The 27,395-nt window shown below is 43.7% G+C and overlaps 1 protein-coding gene across 1 annotated transcript; it reads left to right on the forward strand.

The window, feature by feature from the left end:
* The first annotated feature begins 1,950 nt into the window (after positions 1 to 1,950).
* On the forward strand, positions 1,951 to 16,090 carry rbis (ribosomal biogenesis factor). The gene is made up of 5 exons (XM_083658601.1): positions 1,951 to 2,043; positions 6,035 to 6,188; positions 13,782 to 13,898; positions 14,242 to 14,358; positions 14,456 to 16,090. The coding sequence occupies exons 3-5, from the start codon at positions 13,788 to 13,790 to the stop codon at positions 14,522 to 14,524; spliced, it is 297 nt and encodes a 98-aa protein (XP_083514727.1). The 5' UTR covers positions 1,951 to 2,043; positions 6,035 to 6,188; positions 13,782 to 13,787; the 3' UTR covers positions 14,525 to 16,090.
* Positions 16,091 to 27,395: the final 11,305 nt, after the last annotated feature.

Below are 27,395 nucleotides of genomic sequence, written 5' to 3' on the forward strand. Positions count from 1 at the left end.
AACAACACACACACTCTATTCCTAGGCTCGTCCGCTGCGCGGGCTCGCCCACCCTGCAGCTCGTTGAGCTGGCCCTGCAGCTCACATACACAGTTCACCCGCTGTGCGGCCTCGCCCGCCCTGCAGCTCGACCGCTGTGCGGGCTCACATGCTCTTACGACATCACTGATGATCACTGATGATGTCACAACTTTGCATCACTGATGACATCACATTTGTTCTTATGACATCACTGATGATGTAGCAATGCCAGAAACTTCACTCTGCCTTTAAAACTGAGCCTGCTGCAGTCTCTGAAAGAACCACAGTTTGGGAACCAATGAGCTAGGCTACAGCACGATTTCTTCAATTTCTATAGGTGACATTATGGCCCAAAAGCCACACCGCCCAACGTGGGGCTCGATCCCCCGACCCAGAGATTAAGAGTCTCATCCTCTACTTATCCTATACTCTTAATCTCAGGGTCCTGGGTTCGAGCCCCACGTTGGGCGGTGCGGCAGGACACTCTCAATCTCAGGGTCGTGGGTTCGAGCCCCACGTTGGGCGGTGTGGTTTTTTGGCCATAATGTCACCTATAGAAATTTAAGAAATCGTGCTGTAGCCTAGCTGAAGCACTCCAACTCAAATACAGTAGAACTGCCCTGAAAGAAGGCAGATGATCCCTATCAGTTACAGCTTTGCGCTTGGGGCATCACATCATTATTAGCCTATTATTTTTTAAGTAGTGAGGTTATCGTCAAAGTCAAGTGAAGTTTAACAGAGATAAAAACAGTGACTGTCCAGAGTGTGAAGGAGGTCCACAGGTGTTGGAGGCAGCCAGGAGAAAGGCATCCGATGCACTCTGAAGTAGTTTTAAAAATCCTTTAATACAGCAGGGATATTAATAAACCAACGCATTTCGACTTAAAGTCTTCATCAGGGTATCTTATCATACTCTGGCTCATTGACCCAATGCAGCACTCTCTATCTACTTTATCAAGTGAAGTTTATTTGTATAGCCCTAATTCAGAAGCATGTCTCAGGGCTTTACAGAGTTAGTATAATAGTCATGTTTATACATTTTGGATTGTTAAGGACATCCTGCTTTTGAAAAACACAACTTGGATTACTCGTTGATTTCTTGTTTCATTATTAAGAAAGTTGTTTGAGTGGAAAAGGAAATAATAAATAGCCTAAAATAAACAGCTAATTCACACAGTCCTCATACTTAGGCCTAGCTATGTTCTAGGGCTAGGCTAGCCTAATGCTAAATAATTATGACTTTGATACCCCTCGTTTCAGTGCAATTCTGCCATCACTGTATTTGGGTTCACGCTTCAGAACGGTTTCTCCTATTTCTATGGCCGAAAAGGAATTACCGCCCAACGTGGGGCTCGAACCCACGACCCTGAGATTAAGAGTCTCATGCTCTACCGACTGAGCTAGCCGGGCGAGTGCTAAGGTATATTCTACAACCCACAGAAGAATTTACTCCTAGTTCAAGGGGTAGTGACATGTTTAAAAATTATAATCTTCTTTGTCTGTGTTAATCAATTATGAGAAATGATCTGACGCCTATTATGCTCGGTTTTGCACAAGGTGACAGACACTACAGTGAGTGAAGTGATGAACACACAAGGAAGGAGTCAGTCTGCGCACTGCGGCAATGTGAAGCTGCCACCTGCTGTTTACCCATGAAATTACAGGTCTTCTATAATATCATCCAACTACAAACTCCTCCGGCGCGGCGCACCCTTGTGAGCATATTAAGCGCTTCTTTTTTAATCGACTGTGTTCCAACAACATTCCTTCCTTCTGCACCCCTTTTCCTATTTTTTTTGTATGCTAATCTTGTCGAAAGTAACGAGAATCAATATAATAGATCGTTTTAACTTTCATACAATATTTAGTTTCTAATTCTCACTGTATTGTTGGAACGGTCGCATGCAAATGACGTCATGAAGTGGCATGGGCCACGCGGTCATAACGCGCCACGCACACTGCACCACACGCTGATATCGATGAGAACACCGCTCTGAACACAAGTGAGCCGGCCCTACTAAGGTATGTCCGTTTTTATTTTATTAGCACACGCGCATATTATTTCACGTTACTTTATCAAAAACTGTTGGTAGTAACGTTACGTTAGGGGTAGCGTTACAATACAATACACAGTACACACTGCTGCTCTAGCGTTACCTAATGATCCATGCACAATAATAATATGCACGTAACGTTTATCATAACGTTACTGCGTTAACTTAGTTAGCTAACCTTTTTAATTTTGTGGCTGTCTGGCTGACTAACTTAGTCCCCCCATATTCAAAGTAATGGGGATAAAGGTAGACTCAATTGAATGTATTCTCCAACAGGCAGGTCATAAGGCTGGGGTTAGCCTACTCAGTGGTCACTTTTTTAGGCATACCCCCACCTTGCTTTCAGAACATCCTCAATTCACCACTTTTCCTTGAATCTTCTGTTACAATTGTTGGTATTGTTGGTTCCAGTTTGTATGTTACTGTTACTGCTGCAAGTTATCAGTTTCTTCAAGGCAAAGTATAGCTACTTGACCCTTAATTGCTTTCACAGTACTGCACTTCTCTCAGGTGTCAGTGTGGCCTTCTTGTTAGACATGCTGCTCTGAGTGTTGACCCAGTTAGCAGCATTTTAGTAAACAAACTGCGTCACTGGGTGGCAACGGGAATGGAACCCTATGGAGCCTGAGTTTGAGCGTCTGACTCTAGCCGGCTGACTGTGTTTACAATTTAAAAACTGCAACAGTTCACACAACTTTAACACCGCATGCATATATTATCATCTTGAGCTAATTCTTCTCTCACTCAGAATGTCAAAATATAAGCGATGTGATGTATACTTTTTGAGATATTAGCGTTTGTTTGGCACAACTCATACTAGTTAACTGCCGCAGGGTTACGCATTTTTGGGTGGCAGTGACATCACGCTGATTCGTCGTATCATCATCATTGTAAATGGGAGCTAGGGCTCTGTTTGTTTCTCTGTCCGTCCCATGTCCCACTGTGATGTCATAAATCCCACTGTGACATCATCAGTGATGTCATAAATCCCAGTGATGTGTGACATCATCCGTGATGTCATAAATCCCACTGTGATATCATCAGTGATCAGTGATGTCACAAAAAATAAGTGGGAGTCTGGCTTAAGACCCCCGTCTTCAGCCATGGACAACTGTATGTTGCCAGCTCCAGGACATGTGATCCAGCATCCCTGAAGTATGCCATCAAGGAGCAGCCCAGGGCGAGGCCACGCAGCGGCCGAGCTGCGTATGCGAGCTGCAGGGCCAGCTGGGAGACTGCAGGGCGGGCGAGGCCACGTAGCGGGCGAGCCTAGGAATCGATACCTAGTCATCATCATAAGGAAATGGGAGCTGGGGCTCTGTTTGTTTCTCTGTCTCTCTGTCTGTCCCATGTCCCACTGTGACATCATCAGTGATGTCATAAATCCCACTGTGACATCAACAGTGATGTCATAAATCCCAGTGATGTGTGACATCATCAGTGATGTCATAAATCCCACTGTGACATCATCAGTGATCAGTGATGTCACAAAAAAGAAGTGGACCCCCGTCTTCTGCCATGGACAGCTGTATGTTGCCAGCTCCAGGACATGTGATCCAGCATTCCTGAAGTATGCCATCAAGGAGCTGCGTATGCGAGCTGCAGGGCAAGCGAGGCAGAGTAGCGGGCGAGCCTAGGAATTGAGTGCGTGTAGTGCGTGAGATGCCTAGTATATGTATAAATGGATCACAATGGAAATAAGCCTCTGTGCTTTATTGTGTTATCAATTTTATATGCAGAACTGCTGTATTTGTAATAAAATAAAATCAATCAATCAATAAAATAATCAACTTAATACTCTTTGTACTCTTGCTACTGCTGTGCAGGTCATCAGAGTGAAGTCAAGTCACTATCATGTTCCTGAACCATCCTGAGACCCTTTGCGTCTTCATGACCTGGTGGTCCTGCTGGACATATCCATTTGAAACAGGATAGACTGTGACCATAAAGCAATGCATCTGGCCAGGAAGGATTCATAGATTTAATGTATGTTGTTTCTGATGGCTTGCAACAAGGCTGGAATTACTCTGCGCCCCTAGTGGTTGAATGCATTTTTGACGAGATTGTCTTATTCTCTGTTTTTGGTGTACTTTGTGGCAGCGTTACAGTGCCACTTACCAGCCTGGCATAGCGGTTTCACTGGTTTCATGTGGATACAAAAAGATGAAGTCCGCACACTGAGGCTCCATCAATGGTTTTTTATTTGCAACGTTTCGATCTTCACAGGATCTTTGTCAAGCACTTTTTGTTATAGTTACCTTTTGTCCAGAACCTGTACGTTTTTTGGATGTGCGCATATTTGTCTTTTTCATGTGGATACACACATTTCTTGAAACAATTCCGTGTTTATGGAAAACTTTTCTTAAACGGAAAAAAAAGATCGGTTCCGTCTCCGTGTGGACATATGTGTTTTTACACCTGTCTTTAGGCCTATACTCGACAAGTAAATCTACGAACAAAACACCCTGTATTTAGCTCTCATTGTGCTTGTAAACGTGCTGTATTTCAACATTGTATTACAATGTTTACAATGAATACCGTCGTCTTTTTGGGTGTAATGCTCCTACACTGGACTTTTTGCCTGCCTGCTTTGCTTTGTTCTTCCTCTCTGTATACGCAATGAAAGATAAAGTTCACCCTTGTGGTGTTAAATCATTTCAGCAAAAAATAAAATAGCACATAGCCTACATTGTCGATTAATTGGTTAATATATGTTTGATCGATCAAATTCTTAATGGCGATTAACTCATTCACCGCCAATGACGTCTTTGACGTGTTATCAGAAATAGCCCTCCCCGCCAATGACGTGTTTGACGTGTTTTTGTTTTTATGAGTGCAGCGCATAGTTGAAACACTTACCCAGCCTGTGACATAGTTTCGGGTCCCTAACCTCAAAGTCAAGCCGACAGCACGTTATCAAACACATACCGCAGCTGTTGTTTGAAATTAGGAAGAAGGTGGAAAGGAAACGCGCTTCCTTGTTGCAGAGGAGAAACGCCATTGAAATGCCCCCTCGCCGCGCTGCAGAGCTGATCGACTTGCAGCGGACATCGAAACCGCGGTAGTCAAACCCGTGACCAACATGATCGATCCTGGTCCCTGGACCCCGTTCCTATGTGCCAGCCTTGCTGCAGGGCGAACCTGGATTGCCTAGTCAAACCCGTGACGAACATGATCGATCCGGTTCCAGCAGCGCCTGTTCAAAGCCAAGCCGCGGACCCGTTCCTGTGTGTGTCGCAGCATTCGTCCCAGCGAGAGGAGGGAAACGAGCAGCAGAGGAGGCAAAACGCTGATGGGGAAGGAGGGGGAAGGAGGTGCGATCTAGCAGCAGCTGTGGAGAGAACTCTCTCTCTCTCTGTGTGTGTGTGTGTGTGTGTGTGTGTGTGTCTGTGTCTGTGTCTGTGTCTGTGTGTGTCTGTCTGTCTGTGTGTCTGTCTGTACACTCACTCACACTGAGCAAACTGTATTGTTGAATGTAAAAAAAGCACTTCATATATATATATATATATATATATATATTTTTTTTTTTGTCATTTGTGTCATAATGAATAATATTTACATGTCTGATGTCAATACAGTTCAAAATAAAAGAATTGAGAGCGAGTTCTGCCTGATATTGTGTGCTGTGTACATAAATGCCATTTTCTGCAATTTCTTTTCTCAGAGAGACATTTTGGGTGAAAACAGGGTGTATATAAATGGCTATAAGTAGAGTACAGAACATGCTAAAAGCTCACTTTTTTTTCCCTGGTGAACCCAGAGACGTACATCTTCATTTTGAGGTATTGCAAATCACTCTGGTGCTAATAGATAATTTACTGTGGGTCTTGAAAGATGACCAACAATTATGAAAATCTTTGGCCTGTGCTAAATATTGGCAGTCCTAAACTGGCCCTGAATGAGTTAATGGATGCACCAGTCTTAAGTCATCTAATTTGGCATCATCTTCTCGTTCTCAGCTGACAGGAGTGGAAGCCGGCGTGACCTTCTGCTGCTGCAGCCCACCTGCTTCTTGCATCTTTAAAGAGTTGTGTCTTCTGAGCCCAGCTGTGCACCTCCACCCACAGCACCTCCACCCACAGCACCTCCACCCACAGCACCGCACAGCTGACGGTATTTATTTTGTTTATGGCATCATTCCTTTAAACTCCAGACAGACACCGTTAACACATTGAGTGCCAGCGACGCCAAATGGCGTGGATCTCACGGCGCCACCTTAAAAAATCGACGTGATCAAAGCGCGCCTCCCTCCCCCCGACTCCTTTGTCTTGAGTTTGTGAGATCGCTTCAGTCCTTGGGATAGAGCGATAGCATACGGTAAGCATACGATAGCATTAGCGAACATTAGCATTGAGCATTAGCATTGAGCATTAGCATATAGTTATTAGCGGTAGATTTAGATCAGATAGGTAGATAGATAGATAGATCAATAGCATCAGATAGATTAGTTTGTGAGATTGTGGTGAGTGTTGAGTGCTTGGTGTATTTGAGGTGAGTGCTTGGTGTATTTGAGGTGAGTGCTTGGTGTATTTGAGGTGTGTGTGAGTGTTTGTGATAGCGTTAGGTCGATTAGTTTAGCAGGCAGCAGTAGTAGCGTTAGTGTATAGTAATTAGTTAGTGTAGTGTGTGTTTAAAAAAAAAAAAAAAAAAACCCAAAAATACGTGTTTGTGCGTCTCTGTCTGTCTGTCTGTGTCTGTCTCTGTGTGTTGTGTGTGTGTTTAGTTGGCTAGTTTTAACGCTAGTCTAGAGCTAGTTTAGCTGGTAGGGATGCCCAGGCGCAAGCGTCCCCAGCCTGCAGCTGGGCAGCTCACGTTACAGCAAGCCCTGAATCGTGCTGTTCAGTCGAGAGGACTCCCGGAGACAGACTCCGACGAGCCGGTCTCTTCGTCTGAACACGACGACACCAGGGATTCAGACTGGCAACCGCCTGCACCTAAGAGTTGTGCCTTTTTGGACTCCAGCGATGGTGAGATCGATTTACGATCATCTGATATTGAAAACACTTTTTTCCTTCAATCATATATATCATATTTTTATAAACTCTCACTTTGGCTACAGATGAGGAGGAGGAGACCCCTGAGTTCCCAGTGGCGTCGTCTTCTAGAGGTAAGAACCTAGATATAGATACGTTATTATTGATCCTTTGCAGGAAATTCATGTGTCAGGTATACAGCTAAATCTACATTTCAGGACAAACAGAACAATGTAAACTTATAGCTAAACATACACAAGAGTACTGTGTCTAAAAAGAAGCAGGAGAAAAAAGCTTGGTAAGAATAACAATCCTGAATTATTTAGCCTATTCTAATACCATGTAAAATATACAATTTCAGAGTTGGAGGACAACTCTGAGGATGACGAAGAGCAAGGGGCTTCCTCCAGCTTCCCACGTCTTGCACGTTTGGAGTCCAGTGATGAAGGTGAGATGAAGGCCATTTTAGAATTCCAATTCAATCTGATAGTGAATGAAAACATAAACTTTTTTCCTTCAAGAAATTTCAATTTCATATTTTTATAAATTCACTTTTACGACAGAAGAGTCGGAGGATCCACCACCACCACCACCACCTTCTTCTTCAAGTGCAGTTGGGCGCAAAAGAGGTGGGAACCTTTTTTATTCAGTTTATTTTTGTCAACACAAGGCTTCTAATTATTGGATTTTGTCAAAAAGACAGCTTGTTTACATATCACAATTGTCTGAAGAAAAACCTTTTATTTCATATTATTTTTATTTTATTTTATTTTAATTCAGCTGGCAAGTCTCGTCATCAGGAGGATCCTCCAAGCTGGCGGGAAACGGGTGACTGGAGCCCCAAGAGCTTGCCGTTCACTGGAGTGGCAGGTCCCAGCAACGCGGCATCACTCCAGTCCGACCAGCCTGTCGACTTCCTGGAGCTCTACCTCTGCGAGGAGCTGCTGCTGCTCATTGTTGAGCAGACAAACACCTATGCAGAACAGTGCATCGCTGTCCTCCATCAGCTGCGTCTCCCATTCTCCAGGGTAAATGCCTGGGTACCGCTGACGGTGGTAGAGCTGAAGCGGTTTCTGGGTTTGCTGTTCCTCACCGGCCTCATAAAGAAACCCAGCATTGCAGAATACTGGTCTGTTGATGTGGCACTTGAAACGCCATACTTCAGGAAAACAATGCCATGGAACAGGTTCCAGCTAATTTGGCGCTTTATTCACTTTAGTGACAACCGGGAGGTCGATGGCAGCGACCCGCTGCACAAAGTGCGTCTCGTCCTGGACCTGCTCCTCTGCAAATTCAGGGAGATGTACCGGCCCTCACAGAACATCAGTGTGGATGAGGGCATGCTTCTCTGGCGCGGGAGACTGCGGTTCAAAGTCTACAATCCTGCAAAACCCGTCAAGTACGGGATCAAGAGTTACATCCTGTGTGATTCTGAAAACGGCTATTGCTATTCCATGAAGCCATACTGTGGAACTAGCAATACACTGCAGGACACCGTGCGCTTCCTGGTCGACGGCCTTGAGGGTTTTGGCCACCGCCTCTGGATGGACAACTTTTACAATAGTGAGTCCATGTGTCGACTTCTCCTCAGCCTCCACATAGACTCAGCCGGCACACTCCGTGTGAACAGGGGAGAACCACCGTCAATCCGGCAGGTAACCATGTCGGATCTGGCAGTCGGTGAACGACGCGCTCTCCACAACGATGCAGTGATGGTCCTGGCGTGGCGAGACAAGCGGATCGTCAGGATGATCACCACCTTCCACACGGATGAGATGAGGACCGTAGAGGTGAGACAGAAAGGGCAAAGTGAGAGAGTCCCCCAAAGAAAACCAGCATGCGTGGTTGAGTACAACCAGTATATGAATGGTGTAGATCGGCTAGACCAGAAGATCAGCTACTACCCATTCATCAGGAAGACAGCGAAATGGAGCTCCAAATTCGTGGCGTACCTGATGGAGATCGCGATGAGCAACGCCTTCATCATATATAGGAAACGCAACCCAACGGCCAGCTGCAAAACCCTGAAAGACTTCACCCTGTCGGTGATCAAGTCCTGGACGGAGGCATCTGTTCCCCCCCCCCCTCCTCCTCCGGCGGCAGATGACCAACCTCCTCCTCGCCAAGCCACGCCAATCCACCCGCGCAAACGGTCCGCTTCCGCGAGGTTGACTGTGGACTTCGATGGACATGTGCCACTGCCAGTGGAAGTGCCACCCACAAAGGACAAGGCGTACAGGAGATGTGCCCACTGCGCAGCCAAAGGACATAGAAAAGAGACAAAATATGTTTGCCCCAAATGTGACTACCTCCCTCTCTGCCTGTACCCCTGCTACTTCGAGTATCATGCACAGTGACAGTTTCATCCTCTCCCCACCCCCCCCCATCCCACTCCCTCCCCCACCCCCGCAAAAAAAAAAAAAGTTGATGAGGTCTATTGTTTATAGTCCGGTGGGCTGTCGTGCTTTGCATATTTTTTAGACAGCAATTGAAAGATAAGTGTACTTTCATCAAAAAAAATTTTTTTTTGATATCTTGTTTTCTTTATGTAAATAGGGACTTCAATATCCAGCATGACCCCATAAATGTGAGCATTTTGTTGTTGGACCATGCTGTTTACAGATATTTGTAGAAAATAAACAAAATATTATTTTGACATCCTATTTTCTGCAAACTATATGAGAGAGTCTAACTTTCATTTGAGGTATACCATGATGTTCAACTCAAAGGAGAATTCATTATTTGGCCTATGTTTACATAAAGTTGTCTTGATTTCCAACTATTTTGAAGGTCCATGTGAAGAAGATAAAACAGTGCAGGACATGTTGTGTTTTGAATATTGTTATTATGTTACACATCAAATGAAAGCTTTCAATGTGTAGTTTCATAAAAAAAAAAAAAAAAAGTGATATCTTGTTTCCCTATGTAAATAGAGACTTCAATATCCAGCATGACCCCATAAATGTGAGCATTTTGTTGTTGGACCATCCTCTTTACAAATATTTGTAGAAAATAAAATGAACATTATTTTGAATCCTATTTTCTGCAAACTATAGGAGAGAGTATAACCTTTCATTTGAGGTATACCATGATGTTCAACTCAAAGGAGAATTCATTCTGTGGCCTTTCTTTTCATAAATATGTGTTTATCTCGGAAACTAATTTCTGGATGCAATTTTCGACTGAAACACACTTTTTCAGAGGCATATATTGCCAAGATGGAACTGTTTATAAACATAGGGGTTTTTATGCCTCCGCCGGCGAAGCCAGGCAGAAGGCATTATGGATCCGGGTTGTCCGTCCGTACGGCCGTACGGATGTCCGTACGGATGTCCGTCCGTACGGATGTTTGTTAACGCCATATCTGAGGAACGCCTTGACGAAATTTCATCAGATTCGCCTTAAACATTCACTTAGGCTAAAGGATGATCTGATTAGATTTTGGTGGTCAAAGGTCAAAGGTCAAGGTCACTGACCTCTCGAACGCCATTTTCAAGCTTGTTAACGCGATATCTGAGGAACGCCTGGACGGAATTTCATCAGATTCGCCTTAAACATTCACTTAGGCTCAAGGATGATCTGATTAGATTTTGGTGGTCAAAGGTCAAAGGTCAAGGTCACTGTGACCTCTCGAATGCCATTTTCAAGCTTGTTAACGCCATATCTGAGGAACGCCTGGACGGAATTTCATCAGATTCGCCTTAAACATTTACTTAGGCTCAAGGATGATCTGATTAGATTTTGGTGGTCAAAGGTCAAAGGTCAAGGTCACTGTGACCTCTCGAACGCCATTTTCAAGCTTGTTAACGCGATATCTGAGGAACGCCTGGACGGAATTTCATCAGATTCGCCTTAAACATTCACTTAGGCTCAAGGATGATCTAATTAGATTTTGGTGGTCAAAGGTCAAAGGTCAAGGTCACTGTGACCTCTCGAACGCCATTTTCAAGCTTGTTAACGCCATATCTGAGGAACGCCTGGACGGAATTTCATCAGATTCACCTTAAACATTCACTTAGGCTCAAGGATGACCTGATTAGATTTTGGTGGTCAAAGGTCAAAGGTCAAGGTCACTGTGACCTCTCGAACGCCATTTTCAAGCTCGTTAACGCGATATCTGAGGAACGCCTGGACGGAATTTCATCAGATTCGCCTTAAACATTCACTTAGGCTCAAGGATGAACTGATTCCATTCTGGTTATCAAAGGTCAAAGGTCAAGGTCACAGTGACCTAACAAATGCCATTTTCAAGCTCGGTAACGCCATATCTCAGTAACACCTTGACTAAATTTCTTCACATTTGGCTCAAATATCCAATTCTGCACAGAAACGCCTTGATGCAATTTCTTCCAATTTGGCTCCATCATCCACTTGGACTCAAGAATGAACTAATGGCGGAGGCATAAGTCCACGTTGCGGTCGTTCTAGTTCTGAATGAAACAGAAGGGTCCAAAGTTTCAAATAAGCTATTGCTTCCCTATATCAGAACAGCACAAGAAATTATATGACTGTTTTAAAATGCATTGGAGCCTATGTGGCACTTTATAGCAACCTTTTGGCAAACCCCGTGGCACTGAATGTGTTAATGCATGAAAATCCCAGGAGGTTGGCCGTTCAACTTCACAAGCAATCCCACCGTGTTCAAAATCGCTTCAATCACAACTATTATGTATTCTAACATACATTTTAGTCAAACAATAATTGAACCTCTCATCCCTGTCTGTATGCTTTATACTTCATATGCAACAGCTCCAAATCTTGAACACTGTATCTATTCATAGCTTTCAAGGGGCGTTACGTGCTGCCGGGAACGCCCACCTGGCGGTCAAAAAAAAAACTTGCCAGCCGTGTCGACTAGTTTCTCACGCTGTGTTTCTTCAGCCAAAATGCCGGATACCTGTTGTGCTATCGGTTGCACTAACTGACGAGGAGACACGCCTGGCTTGTGCTTTTACAGAATCCCATCGGAGAAAGAAAACTCAGACAGGAGGAGGTTGTGGATTTGTGCGATTAGACGTGGTTCAGTCGCTGGGGAGGGCAAATGGCTTTTTTTCTACCATCAAAGTACACACGTTTTTGCGGCCAACATTTCATCAAAGGTAAGCTCAAGTAACGTTAACGGGGTATTTTAATCATTATTGTAACGTTACTTGAGCTTACCTTTGATGAAATGTTGGCCGCAAAGACGTGTGTACAAACGGCTGAACAAACACAGCGTGAGAAACTAGTCGACTCGGCTCGCAGCGGAATGAACAAGTTTTTTTTTGACCGTCAGATGGGCGTTCCCGGCAGCACGTAACGCCCCTTGAAAGCTATGAATAGTTAGGATGCACCAATACCACTTTTCCCCCCAGACCAAGTACTGTACACGTATTGACTTTTGGTTACTTGCCGATACAGAGTACCGATATGAGTACTTATTACCATAACATTGACTTTGAAAACATGTTTTATTTCCATCAGATGCTCCTCCTCACTTTCTAACTGTAACAAATTAAATATACAACATGATGCTGTTGCTGACATTTAACATTTTTCCTGAGCAAGCATGGCACTGCCACAAACTTCACTACCGATACTGATATTGGTCCCTAACTGTATCGGGGGTGCACGGTTGTGGCAAGGATCAAAACAAACAGAACACTGGCACTCATGGATCAATATTCTTCTTATTTATTGTGGGCAAAAACAAACAGGTTTCTAGAAGCCATCGCCAGTGTGATGCCATCACCAGTGTGATGCCATCACCAGCGTGAAGCCATCACCAGTGTGATGCCATCGCCAGCGTGAAGCCATCACCAGCGTGATGCCATCGCCAGTGTGATGCCATCGCCAGCGTGAAGCCATCACCAGTGTGAAGCCATCGCCAGTGCGATGCCATCGCCAGTGTGAAGCCATCGCCAGTGTGAAGCCATCGCCAGTGTGAAGCCATCACCAGCGTGAAGCCATCACCAGCGTGAAGCCATCACCAGCATGATGCCATTGCCATCGCCAGTGTGATGCCATCGCCAGCGTGATGCCATCGCCAGCGTGATGCCATCACCAGCATGATGCCATTGCCATCGCCAGCGTGAAGCCATCACCAGCGTGATGCCATCACCAGCGTGAAGCCATCACCAGCGTGAAGCCATCGCCAGCGTGAAGCCATCGCCAGCGTGAAGCCATCGCCAGCGTGAAGCCATCGCCAGCGTGAAGCCATCGCCAGCGTGAAGCCATCACCAGCGTGATGCCATCACCAGCGTGAAGCCATCACCAGCGTGAAGCCATCGCCAGCGTGATGCCATCGCCAGCGTGAAGCCATCACCAGCGTGATGCCATCACCAGCGTGATGCCATCACCAGCATGATGCCATTGCCATCGCCAGCATGATGCCATCGCCAGCGTGATGCCATCGCCAGCGTGATGCCATCACCAGCATGATGCCATCACCAGCATGATGCCATTGCCATCGCCAGCATGATGCCATCGCCAGCGTGATGCCTTTTGCCCACAGTAAATAAGAACACTATTGATCTGTGAGTGCTGATGTCCTGTTTGTATGTAACTAATGAAGTGGCCGCTGAGTGGAGGTGGAATAAAAGAACACCCTCAATATCTGTCTCGCTTGCTTAGAAGAGCGGTGAGCTGGGTGCCATCAATTTGTACACGGTGCCTGAAAGGAAGAAAGCAAGCAAGCACAAAACTCTCACATGAACTTAACTTAATCAAGACGATCTGCATTCTCTCCCTATAGGTAAACATGGCGAAGAATAAACAAAAAGGGAAGAAACAGAAGAACGTCTTTCAAGTGGCAAACAAGCAAACAAAGCACAAGACTAAAACCAAACCCGTCAGGACAACACTCAAACACGTAAGCAATGGTTATGTCTTTTTTTGTGTGCATTTGTTGGTAGAGGTTGTTGTTGCACATGCTCTAGCATCGTAGTGGTTGTTGTTGCACATGCTCTAGCATCATAGTGGTTGTTGTTGCACATGCTCTAGCATCGTAGCGGTTGTTGTTGCACATGCTCTAGCATCGTAGTGGTTGTTGTTGCACATGCTCTAGCATCATAGTGGTTGTTGTTGCACATGCTCTAGCATCGTAGCGGTTGTTGTTGCACATGCTCTAGCATCGTAGTGGTTGTTGTTGCACATGCTCTAGCATCATAGTGGTTGTTGTTGCACATACTCTAGCATCATTTGTGGCTTCACAGATCAATGCAGTGAAAAAGGAGAAGGTGGAGAGCCTCAACCAGATGTTCACAGAAGTGCAAAGGGATGTGAAGAGTGTTTCCAAATCTGTTGCGCCTGAACCCAAGAAACCAGCAAAGGTAAAGGTGGAGCCTCCTCATCAAAATTGCAGACATTTTGAAACTCTTATATTGAGCATTCAACATTTTAATCTTCTGTCAACCTTTGGCTTATTAGGTTGTCAGAGAGCCACCAAAAGAATCTGTAAACGTGGACAATGCTGCCCAACTCTTCTCTCAGCTATAACCAAATATGGCACTGTCACAAATACTGAGGACGGACAGAGTGACCACCGATGTCTCTGTATGTTGGAAATGTAAAATAATAGAAAGAGTCCTAAATTAACAACTTTCAACTCACTCGCCACATATCTGGACATTTGAAACCAAACTGAGGAGTGCAGATGATGTGCTGAACAATGGAAGATATTGCATGTATGATGGTAAAATGATTTGAAGCATCCAGCAGCATATCAATGCAAAGAAATGTGATCAGTCGACAGCAGAGCGTGGCCTACTGTCAATTGTGATATTGTGTCCAGGTGATGGCAGACTCTTCTTTTATGGAAGAGTCATTTCTTTTGTTTAGAAATCTTATACTTACGCTTATTTTGCTCTCTATATTATAATGTGTTGTTAATATGGTTGTCTGGGTCTCTGTTATCTTGAATCAATATTAATTTAAAGGTAACCTATTGCAGTTATTTGCAAAATAGAAACAATTTATATAACCATTGGCAGTATATTATATCCTCCATGTGATACATTCTGTGAGGGAATCCCCCCGCCCCCATCCCTATAGCAGGGATTTCTTAGGTTCAAAGTACTTCTGAGTTAGTGCAAATAAAGGCAGCAATGAGATGGTTGGGGCTACCGTTTGTAATGGTGAAAGTGTTAGCAAGCATCAGTGTTACCCATTTTCCTCAAAACTCAATTCACAGCACAAATGAGAAATCATGTAGTATCTAATGTTGATGATTAATTTACAGCAATCAATTAATTCTTGGTTTGTCATGCACACAGATATGTTTGAGCGTTGTTTAGAGTTTTCACTGATCGTTTTTAGAGTGTACCTGAGGATGGACTATAGATTTAGCAGCTGTGCCTGGAGCCGCTGAGCTGATTATCAGTATGCTGCCGGTGCCTCCTGCAGCAGCGGTCTGACATCAGAGGTCGTGCTATACCAGGGCCCAGCTGATTGCTTGTCTCCGTGGTGACTTCTGACTGAGTTAGGTGGTCAATAATTCTGGAACAAGCTGAAAAGCAAAGTGAGATTGGTAAACAAACCAACACTTCACTCTGCCAGGAAAACATACAAGCAAACATTCATGTGACTTTAAGGTTAAATAAAGATGAAGATCAAATGAGTGCTGTGTTTACTTAATGGATGGTTTTAATCCACCATTATGTATAAATAGGGGAAGATGCACTGTAGCCTATTTAACTGTCTTATGTGAAGCATAGTGTTGCTGAAAAAGTGCAACAATTGAGAATGCATGGAAAAATCCAATTCAGTTCCAGCAGTTGGAGTGGAATGTCACCCATCTCCAAGGAAACGATGTGAATTGAATTGGAATGACAGAATTTCCATTTCAAGTTGGTTTTGACTTGCCAAACATGAGTCAAATAAAACAGTTCAACAAATCAAATACATTCAATCTTAAATGTATGTATTACGATTACGTGTTATGCATCAATTCCACGTGAATGGTACCTTTAACATTTTATGATATTCAGTATTGATAATATATATTAACACTCATAATCTCAGATATGTGGTAAGAAAAGTATGTATTTGATGAAATTATCTCGTATAAAGTTCTTGTCTCTACCTGCACAATCTTTTTATCCACTTAGTTCCTTTCATTTGTTCTTGATTTTACTATGGGCAAATAAACTAAACTACAGTCAAAAGGAAAAAACAAAACAAGGAATTTCACAGATTGTCACTGCAATTTAATTCCAGTTCCGTTTTCTGCCCTTTTCTTTCTTTACCTAATTCTACTTCCTCAATTGAGTTGGAATTGACTTAATTCATGAATTAGCCCAACACTGCTTTCTAGGACCAATAAAAGAGAATCACAGGGAAGCAGCTTTGCTGTGAAACATCGTGTTACATGTTAATGTCAATCTTCTTTTGAGCAGGGACGTTTATTTAGGAAAGGCTTTTCAGTGGGAAATGGTAAGCAAGGAGAACGTAGCAGATGTGGGTAAAGGTGTCAGCCCGTAAGGTGTCAGCCCGTAAGCAGGTGCTTCCTACTGTGATCCAGATGGCTGCACCAGAGCACAGGCAGCAGCGTGGTACCCACTGCACACCCCGGGGGGGGGATGTCATGCCAACACACGCGCGCGCACACACACACACACACAATTTTGAATAATCTACATGAGCTGGTAGGGGGTAGCAGGATCCATGGGTGGGTTGTGTGTGTGTCGCAGGCCATAGAGTGTTGCTGTTCATCTTTATTGTACAAAAAGTCCTAAAAGATATTGAAGTTATGCTGCATGATCTGAAACGTAATCCTTTTAGGGCGTGTGGGAAGTGTGTAGTGGTAAAAGCACCGGGTTTCATTCGGTAGAGAGCTTCCGGCTTGGTCAGACTTTCCTACAGGCACAATTATAATTGGCCGTGTCTGCGGGTGGGAAGCCGGTGTAATGTGTCCTGGTCCCTGCACCAGTGCCTCCTCTGGCTGATCGGGGTGCATGTTCGGGGGGAGAGGAACTGGGGGGAGTAATGTGATCATCATCCCCCAACACGCTACATCCTGCCGGTGTAACTCCTCGCTGTCGGATGAAAAGAAGCGGCTGGCGACTGCACATGTGTCGGAGGAAGCATGTGCTAGTCTCCAACTCTCCCCAGATCGGTAGAGGGGGTGGAGCAACAACCGGGACATCCTAACGGGGATGCAAACTAGAATGATTTTTGAGTGGTCCTGTGTCTGCCCTGTTATCTGTCTTTTGAGTGGTCCTGTGTCTGCCCTGTTATCTGTCTTTTGAGTGGTCCTGTGTCTGCCCTGTTATCTGTCACCTTTTTCACTCTGCATCAGTTTGCATCCCTGCTAACGGAATTGGCCAAGTGCAATTGGGGAGAAGAAGAAAAAATATTATTTTATTCAACTTCATATAAAGAAACGTCATAGCTTTTCTCAGTCACTAAACCAAATGCCCAGGAGAGGCAGTCAACGACACAGCACTAATGATGCTACTGTATGCTCCATAATTAGGAGTAAACAACAGATAATTGATTATCATAAATTAAATTAGCAATTAAAAACGTCATAAAGAAGAACGGGGGAAAATGACAATAAAACCCCCAAACGCATTTGATTGAAATTGATTAGTCAGATGGTTAATTGAAAGTAAACTAAAGTGACATTTTAGACACCCACCAAAGTTGAAAATGTCCACAAGATGGTGCTCTGGATGGGCTTATCATTATGCACTGTGACAAGCAGGAAGTGTGTGTGTGTGTGTGTGACGTGTTGGGGACAGAGATGTGTTAGGCTCACTGAATGCCAATAAGAGGCTGAAGGCCCATTTGCAGTATGTCACTCGCACTGCACAGCTGGCTTTTTCACTCTGACAGGTCTAGCAGCAAAAGGTTACGGCACCTGCCCTCCTCCCTGTGACAGCAATAAGAATCACTGTGCGAGACGAGTGTGTGTGTGTGTGTGTGTGTGTGTGTGTGTGTGCTGCTTGCACAAGCCTCTCCTGGACATTGATGTTGCAAAGACTTGAGGTTGATAGACCCTTTTATTGCGGTTGCCCCATTCTCCATTTTAAAAGGACTGTTAGGTGTCAAGGACACATGTTATCTACCAGCCAAGTTTAACTTGTTCTGTCCAGGCTTAAGGAGAGTGGATGCTGGATGGTGAACTATTCAAAAGCTGAGCACTCTGTAAAAGAGTCATGTGGATTTCAATGGGTTGCAATTGGTCAGAAAGCCATTCAAACTATTAGTCATGATGAAAAAATATAAATGTATTAAAATTAGATATAATAGTTATCTTGACATGGCAATTGCAACGGTTTACTGCACTACACTGCAACATGAGATTTGGGTATAGGGATGGGACAATATACTGTGTATCGATATTAAATATATCACAAAACATAAATGTGGCAATGCATATTGTGGGGGTAGAAAAATGAATTGTGCTATTTGCTCCATTTTATTCTGGTGTAGCAGTCACAAATATGTCGACGTGCCCCTAACAATTTCACAAGCTCAAGAGATTTATTTGTGGCTCAGAAATAACATAATTCTGCATTCTGTCAGATTCTGTTGTCATTTATTAACAGTTATTCTTTACATTGTGTTGAACCCTGTATTGGGTATTTGGGGCAGTGAGTGAGTGATATTGGGTATTTCCCCCCAGAACTTACATTATGACTGAAAGACATGGTGCAACTTCTTAGAATTAGAAATATAATTTCACCATGGCCCTGTTTTCTCCATTTTTAGAGCCACAAAGTTGACGTTTCAGGAGAACAGAAGGGAGCCACTGCATGTGCTGTGAGTTTATTAGCGATGTGTGGTGAGATACAAAGGTGTGATAGTGTTAGAAGGGGATCATTGAGTCGTTCCCAGATCCTCCTTTGCTGTCTTCTTGAGATGGTGGAACTCTTAATAAGGGTGAACGCACAGTAGCCTGTCAGAGCAATTTTCTCTTGGTTGTCTTGGATTTGCTGGTCGTGGAAGGATTGATCAGACAGATGCGACGTGTAAATGTTGGTGTCCAGTGAAATATTTCTTGGAAGCATTAATAATTAGGCTGGTTATGGGAAGATATCGCATTGGTGACAACATTTAAGGTTGTTTTCATTTTGCAAGTAGAAGTGTTGTAAGAGACATCACAGTCCCGCCCACACTGTTTGATTGACAGGTGAACTCTGGGAAGTGCATTGCAGCAAAAACTTTTGGAGGAACACCAAACAATCTTTTGAGGATTACCGCTTCATATCGATTGACGTTTCAACCTTTAAAATCTTATGCTTTACTAACCTTTAAATAATAAATCATTCCCAAATGATCATGATTGGTCAAGTTTAGATTTTGTTCTGAAAGTTTCCACCTTTAGAAAACGTTTGAATCTTTGATCCTCAAGTTTCTCTGAACAGAAAATCCCAACTTTGGGACTGGGCAAAACTGGTTCAACTCACTGCTTGGGAAAGATCGACAGAAGATTATAGGCCTGGGTGCGTGCCTCATTTGTGAACCGAGCCAAGAAACCCCTCAACTGCATGTCACATATCTGGATGTGCACCAAACGGCAAAACAAACAAACCCCAGCCTCTCTGCAGCTCTGTTCTCCATCTGCAACAAACCACCAGAGCGTCAAGCCACTGCAAGCTGTTTGGCTCCTCGGGAAAGAAATAGGCTTTACACTTGAGAGAACACAGAGCAATAGACTTGCTTTTTTAATAGGATCCCAGGCTCGCCACTCGGCTGCCGGTGAGCTTCCACCTGCAGGAAGGTTGCTTTGGAGAGAGGAGAGAGGCGTGCGGCTCCGGGGAGACTGGGAGAGGAGTGTATGCATGGGGTGGAGAGCTTTTTTTGGGTACCTGGCTGTCAGACGCATGAACAAAGTACATCTGCCCCCCCCCCCCCGTCCCCACACACACACACATCCCCTCCCTCTCCTTCGACAGATGTCACTGTCTAAAAACACAGCCTTCTAAAAACACAGCACACTTATTTCTGCCTGTCTCCGCCTGGCTGTCTCTTTATTTCACACATGTATGCACGCACACAGACAAAAACACATACAGTATATACACATACATAGTATATGTACATGTATACATACGTATATATGTATGTATAGGCCTGCATACGCATTTGAGAGACACTAATTTGTCAATCATTGATTCACATGCCCGTTCTCTTCCACAACAGTTGCTGTATACTTTTTCTTGCAATGAGAGTCTTGCAATCTTATTTTGCTCTGTGGATTTCCTGCCTTGTTTGAAGATATTGACACATTTTCCCTCAAATCCCTGAAACAAGTGCATTGTGTGCGTTGGAATCGAGGAGCTATCTCACCCTGTTGGTTGAAATTGATCTCCACCCTCACTTTTCTTTGAGCATGTTTTATGTGAAAAATGCATTCTTACATAAGATAAGACGTTTGAGACTCATTGACTTGCTAAGATGGAACATTTTTGATGAGATCTGTTACTGATGTTTCATTCTTCTCATGCACCCATAGGGATGCATGGACTGCAAAATTCTGGACCGATGATACAGATGTTTAAAATAACAATTTGGCCGATAGCCCATACCGATTTTGTTTTATTACCCCTTTTGTGACAGGGAAAGAAAGAAATCTTCATTATAAACAAATAACTGAACTGTTTTGAAGTCTTTTACCATATACCTACTCAATGAGAATATTTTTTCTGTATTTATAGGGGTGCGATATGGTAGCCAGGCAGAAATGATGTGACCCAACTGATCGGTGAACGCCACCTTTTTTGCCGATAGGCTGATTGCAGTCAACAAGGCCAATATCGGCCGATACCGATATGGCCGATATATTGGTGCATCCCTACATAAGAGAAAGTTGTCTCATCATTTTCCTTCATTCATTGTAAAATGTTTTATGCGTTGTTTTATGGTTGCAGTGTTTTTGTACACTATAACACGGTATACCAGCGTCATCAAGTTTCTTTGTTATTTCAGAATTTACTTACATAACTCCCTGCTCTTTACACTGTTTTAGACTCACAGAGGGAATATCCACGCTTCAGCTGATTAACTATGCCAGACCAGTGCCTCTCAGAAGTGGGACTGATTAAACACATGTGAAAGAAGCAATCTGGAGCACACGGTCAAAGTTAAGCAATTTAATAGGTGCAAACAAGCAGACTAACGTTACGACGCAAAACGTGTCTTTTTGTGTTAGCGTTAGTCTGCTTGTTTGCACCTATTAAATTGCTTAACTTTGACCATGTGCTCCAGATTGCTTCTTTCACATGTGTTTAGACTCATTTGCATGTTACAAAAAGTGTTTTGGGGTTGTGATAATTTCGTTGGCGTCACAATGTGTTGAATTCTTGCATTGGCTCGGAAAACGTTTGGCAAGGAAGTGAAGAACCGGTAGTGATGTTCCCTCCTCCATCAACAGCCACCAAGGTGCCTTTGAGCAACGTAAATCACAGTTGTTCCAGTGGAGCCGCAGTACAGTATCCTATAGTACAGCAGGAAACGGTAGTATACTTCAAGGAGTTTAATTATGAATGTAAATGTATGAATGAATGTGAAGCAGGATAGTGTGCGGAAAAATATCATACAAGCTCAGCAAAACCCTTCCCTGAATAAATAAATAATAATAAAAAAAAAAAATTGTGCTTCTTATCTCTCAGCTCCAATTGGCTCCAATAGAAAGGCTGTGGTCTACTAGCCTCCAGTTTGTCTGTGCATTGATATTTAATCATGGAAAGCTTTGTTGTTGTCTTGTATTATTCAGCAGTGTCTTCTTTAGTCTGCTAAAACATTTTTTTTAGTAATAGTGTATTTTAGTCTAAGTCATTGTGGATAAGAGCATCAGCTAAATGAATAACATGTAAATGAGGTCAGCTCATGGCAGTTCAAGCTGATCCCGAGTGGTAATCCCTTCTAAAAGCAAGGCCTTTCTTCTAGTGTAACAGTAAGAAGAAGCTTTGAACCTGCATTAAGCGATGCCTTATGACCAGTCCTCCTGAAACTAACGTGTGCTGTGGAGATTTCATTCAGACATAGGAGGATAAACCACTATGTTGCTGTTTTCACCTCTTCTCTAAGCTGGTTGTGAAGTTCGGCTCTATAACGAAGCTCCTGGGTCTTCAGCAGCTTCAGGTCAACAGCGAGGTCTCCTCCCTCGCTGTTAAAAGCATCTCTCCCATTCCTCAAAGAAATGATCGTAATGGTGGAATCAATACAGCGAGTGAGTAAACGTGTTAAGCTAGTAAACGTGTTAAGCTAGTGAACTTGCTACCTACAGTACCTTCACTTGTCCTTGTGGCACATGTAACCTTCGGTGTGAAAAAGTTCTAGGGGCAAGGAAGGGGCGGGGCTAGGGGAAAAGGGCCATAGCTAGGGATAGGAAGGTCGCAGAGGTCACTGTTTTTCTACAGGTAAACAACAGAAATAATGTGATGGCTTTTCCACAAAGCTTCCATTATATTTTCTCAGATGAGCGCTCCGTGCTCCTTAACCCGCACTGTTTACTTCAACACCTGGGGCCAAATGTATAAACCATGTGTCCACACGGATAGTGTGCTGCACCACTTTGAGGTTTCAGAATGAATACAAATCCACGGGCCATGAGAATGTGTGTACCAGTACACATCTCTCACACCATGCATACTGTACACTGAGTGAGTCCAACTAGTGTGATGTGGCAAAAAAAGATAATAGTTTGAATTTAGTTAACGTTTTATTTAGTATTCTCCAAGTAACAATTCACAACATTAAAGTCTGTTTTGCTTCTATCTGTCGTTGATTGATATCAATAGTAATAAATAGTGAAGCCTATGCCCAGCCCATGAAAGTTTTTAGATTTACTGTAAGCACCCGGTGTAAGCTAGATCTACCTCTAAATATACACAGAGTTTAACAAGACAGCTGCATTTTGAATGGAAGCAGAGGAGGACACTGTGGGAGACTGGCTGGCATGTGATTCTGGGGAGAAAGGAGAGATGCGAAGTGTTTGTTGAGGCTTCAGGACGGAAGATGGGGAGAGACTCTGGCTGGTTCTGACTGAGGCGGGAAGGTCGTGGTACTGTTGGGGATCCAGGAGGGGCAGGAGCAGCCGAGAAGCTGCCGCAGGGAAAGGGAGACAGGCAACACAGAGACCTGACTGGAGAGTCTGCCTGGACCATAGCCTGGAGGTAAGGTGATGCACCTCCCTGAGCAACCTCGCCGGCTTGTGAATCTAATTTAAATTATTTAAATTTTCTCTATTTTTGTTCAGGCTCCAACTTCCTATAAACAGCATGCAATCTGATGTTCAGCACATGAATGGCATCATTACTGCAAAGATAATAGAGAACATTGATGAAAAAACAAGTCCTTTGGGAGTGTTTCAGATGAAAGTTAAAGAAATTGGAAGCCATCAATGTTTCTGCTGGCAATGATTGGAAATGAAGTTGTTTGGGGATAGATGCAAAGCTTTCCACTACTGAAAGACAATAAAAAAAAACAGTAATATTTATTGCCGCTTCTAGGCATAATAAACAATACAATATTCAAGATAGCCACCCACAGAGATATCATTACACCGCTGTTGGCATTTTGTTGATGACTCATTGTTTGATCATCCACTATGACTGCAGCAGTTGTGCTTCTCTTTGAATGGATTGCTTGAATAAATAGATAGGCCTACTTGTCATGTGTCTCGTCGCCATAAATCAAAGCAAAACTCCAAACTAGCATGATGCCACATAGAAACTAGGCCTCGACGGTGACAAAAGAAATAATCAAACTTGTGGAATCAAAAGACATTTCACTCAACAGGGTAGAGGCAGAAAGCAAACAGAACCAAAACACCCAGCAACTCCTTTGATGATCTCTGTAATGCTGTCATCGTGCAGCTGCTACAGTATATTACTCGAATGTAGTTTTTACACCTAGAAGCCACAATAAAGTTGAAAACTGCATCTCTTGGCCTCTTCCATGGACTATTTCCATTGGGAATGGCTCTAACAGTATTCTCCAAGTAACAATTCACAACATTGTCATATATGTCTGTTTTGCTTCTGTCGTTGATTGATATCGATAGTAATAAATACTGAAGCCTATGCCCAGCCCATGAAAGTTTTTCGATTTACTGTAAGCACAAGTAAACTAGATCTTTCTTGGGAAAAATCCTCTGGATTAGATGCAGATGTGTTCTAGGACTAGGTTACTGGAAACCAGGCGCGGACTGCACCATCGCGTGCTTCGGGCAGATGCCCGGTGGCCTGGCCTGGCATGGCCTGCAATTTCTTTTCTTTTTTTTGGCAGGCCAGGCCACTGAACAGCAGGCCAGTATGTATAAGTGTTCCTAGTTGCACAGATAGCAGGCAGGCAGGCAGGGAGGAATGAGTTAACTTTTCAGTCAGAAGCTGCTGAGACCCCAGGTGGGTGGGCAGGGCTTGCTGTTCAATGGTGCCAAAATGGAGAAGAAAAGAGGTGCAGAGAGGTGGAAAGCAAGGAGCCTATGTTGTGTCTTGGCCTAAACTACAATATCAGCGGTAGACAATTGTCTATTGCCTCTAGAATATTCGAGAGAAATTAAATTAATAACACTAATTTGTATTTATTTATTTATTTATTTATTTATTTATTTACATTAGGCTATATAAAACAAATCCCATTGGTCAAATGTAAACAGTAGTGGCTAAACTGAAAATATGGGTTGGATTGCTTTTGGGGTTTTCTTCACAAAAGTGGAGAAGGAGGCAGAAGCAGCACTAGCACTGCAGCAGGTGCTCCTGCAGAGCTGGAGGTGGTGTTGAACTTATCAGAATCAGGAACCTTCAGGTAGGCTATAATTTCAGAGCATAACGTGAAACATGTAGGCTATATGTTATGTTCACATTAATGTGCTTTATGGGATTATCAGTAGGACTGCACAATCCAGTTTAAAGTGGAGATGAAGCAGTTTGATTTTATTATTTTTGTATTCAAAGTGAAAAAAGGGGGAGCTACTTGGAGTTTTAAGGCAATATTTAATAAGAAGTAATATATCTGTGTACAAGCAGTTACAAAACAGAATAAATCTTCGATATACTACGGGCAAACAAAACGCAACGCGTTTCAACCACGCAGGTCTTCCTCAGGCAGTGTTAGCTGGGCGTCGGCCGCCGCACATTGTTTGTTTCGGGGGCATTTTGGATCATTTCCAGGGCAATTTGATCAAACGAGGCATCTCATGCGCTACTCGCGCTCGATTCCTAGACTCGCCCACCCCTGCACCTTGCCGAGCTGGCCTTGCAGCTCACAGACGCAGCTCGGCCGCTATGGGGCCTCGCCCTGGCTGCTCCTTGATGGCATACTTCAGGGATGCTGGATCACCTGTCCTGGAGCTGGCAACATACAACTATCCATGGCTGAAGACGGGGTAGACCCCCCCTTCTTTCAGTGTCTGCCCCTGGGACTTGATTTTGCTCTTATGACATCACTGATGACATCTTCAGTGGGATTCTTATGACATCACTGATGATGTCACAACTGCTTTTATGACATCACAACCTATGACATCACTGATGACATCATCAGTTGGATGGGACAGACAGACAGACAGAGCCCTTACTCAATTTCATGACTATAGGCATCTCTGATGATGTCATCAGTGGATTTATGACATCACTGATGACATCTTCAGTTGGATGGGACAGACAGACAGACAGACAGAGCCCTTACTCAATTTCATGACTATAGGCATCTATGATGATGTCATCAGTGGATTTATGACATCACTGATGACATCACTGGGATTTATGACATCACTGATGACATCATCAGTGGGGCAGACATCAATGGGTTTATGACATCACTGATGATGTCAGTGGGATTTTTGACATCACTGATGATGTCATCAGTGGGACAGACAGACAGACAGAGCCTCAGCTCCCATTTATATACTGATGATTGATAGATAGATATTGTAGCTTCCACTGCTTTAACTAACCACTGGTTTCTGTAATGCAAATCAGTTATTCTGCCAGAGGAGAACGGAGGTCTGTGTATTCTGTGTATAGTTAGTTAGTTAGTTAGTTACTGTATTGACACAATATTAAAATATTGGGGTCCAAACAATAAAAATCAAAATAATCAATAAATTACAAGATAGAAATACTCCATCATCAATACAACAATTAAATCACAAATACAATATATTACAACATAAATATTACAATACAGACACCGACATCAGTCAGCCAGAACTTGCTGGTGCTCCAACACTGCTAGGCAAGCCTGTAACATGTTCAACTTTCCTCTATCAGTATACAAGCTGTATTGACTGCAGTTTATCCCTGAGGGAGCTTAAAAAACTCTCCTGATTTATCAGAGTATTTCTCATGCCTCCTCGGACCATGCAGATTAAAGAGGGACAGAGTATTTCTCATGCCCCCTTGGACCATGCAGATTAAAGAGGGACAGAGTATTTCTCATGCCTCCTTGGACCATGCAGATTAAAGAGGGACAGAGTATTTCTCATGCCTCCTCGGATCATGCAGATACAAAAGGGACAGAGTATTTCTCATGCCCCCTTGGACCATGCAGATTAAAGAGGGACAGAGTATTTCTCATGCCTCCTCGGACCATGCAGATAAAAGAGGGACAGAGTATTTCTCATGCCTCCTTGGACCATGCAGATTAAAGAGGGACAGAGTATTTCTCATGCCTCCTCGGATCATGCAGATACAAAAGGGACAGAGTATTTCTCATGCCCCCTTGGACCATGCAGATTAAAGAGGGACAGAGTATTTCTCATGCCCCCTCGGACCATGCAGATTAAAGAGGGACAGAGTATTTCTCATGCCTCCTCGGACCATGCAGATTAAAGAGGAGCAGAGTATTTCTCATGCCCCCTCGGACCATGCAGATTAAAGAGGGACAGAGTATTTCTCATGCCTCCTCGGACCATGCAGATTAAAGAGGAGCAGAGTATTTCTCATGCCTCCTTGGACCATGCAGATTAAAGAGGGACAGAGTATTTCTCATGCCTCCTTGGACCATGCAGATAAAAGAGGGACAGAGTATTTCTCATGCCTCCTTGGACCATGCAGATTAAAGAGGGACAGAGTATTTATCATGCCTCCTTGGACCATGCAGATAAAAGAGGAGCAGAGTATTTCTCATGCCTCCTTGGACCATGCAGATTAAAGAGGAGCAGAGTATTTCTCGTGCCTCCTTGGACCATGCAGATTAAAGAGGGACAGAGTATTTCTCATGCCTCCTCGGACCATGCAGATAAAAGAGGGACAGAGTATTTCTCATGCCTGCTTGGACCATGCAGATTAAAGAGGGACAGAGTATTTCTCATGCCTCCTTGGACCATGCAGATTAAAGAGGGACAGAGTATTTCTCATGCCTCCTTGGACCATGCAGATAAAAGAGGGACAGAGTATTTCTCATGCCTCCTTGG

The sequence above is a fragment of the Poromitra crassiceps genome, assembly GCF_964638095.1.
Source record: "Poromitra crassiceps genome assembly, chromosome: 2".
NCBI classification, from domain to species: domain Eukaryota; kingdom Metazoa; phylum Chordata; class Actinopteri; order Beryciformes; family Melamphaidae; genus Poromitra; species Poromitra crassiceps.

Excerpts from the sequence above, each read along its gene's own strand:
- rbis (XM_083658601.1), top strand. The coding sequence starts at position 13,788 with ATGGCGAAGAATAAACAAAAAGGGAAGAAACAGAAGAACGTCTTTCAA. Across the intron at positions 13,899-14,241 it reads TCAGGACAACACTCAAACAC|ATCAATGCAGTGAAAAAGGA; the intron begins GTAAGCAATGGT and ends GTGGCTTCACAG. Across the intron at positions 14,359-14,455 it reads AACCCAAGAAACCAGCAAAG|GTTGTCAGAGAGCCACCAAA; the intron begins GTAAAGGTGGAG and ends TTGGCTTATTAG.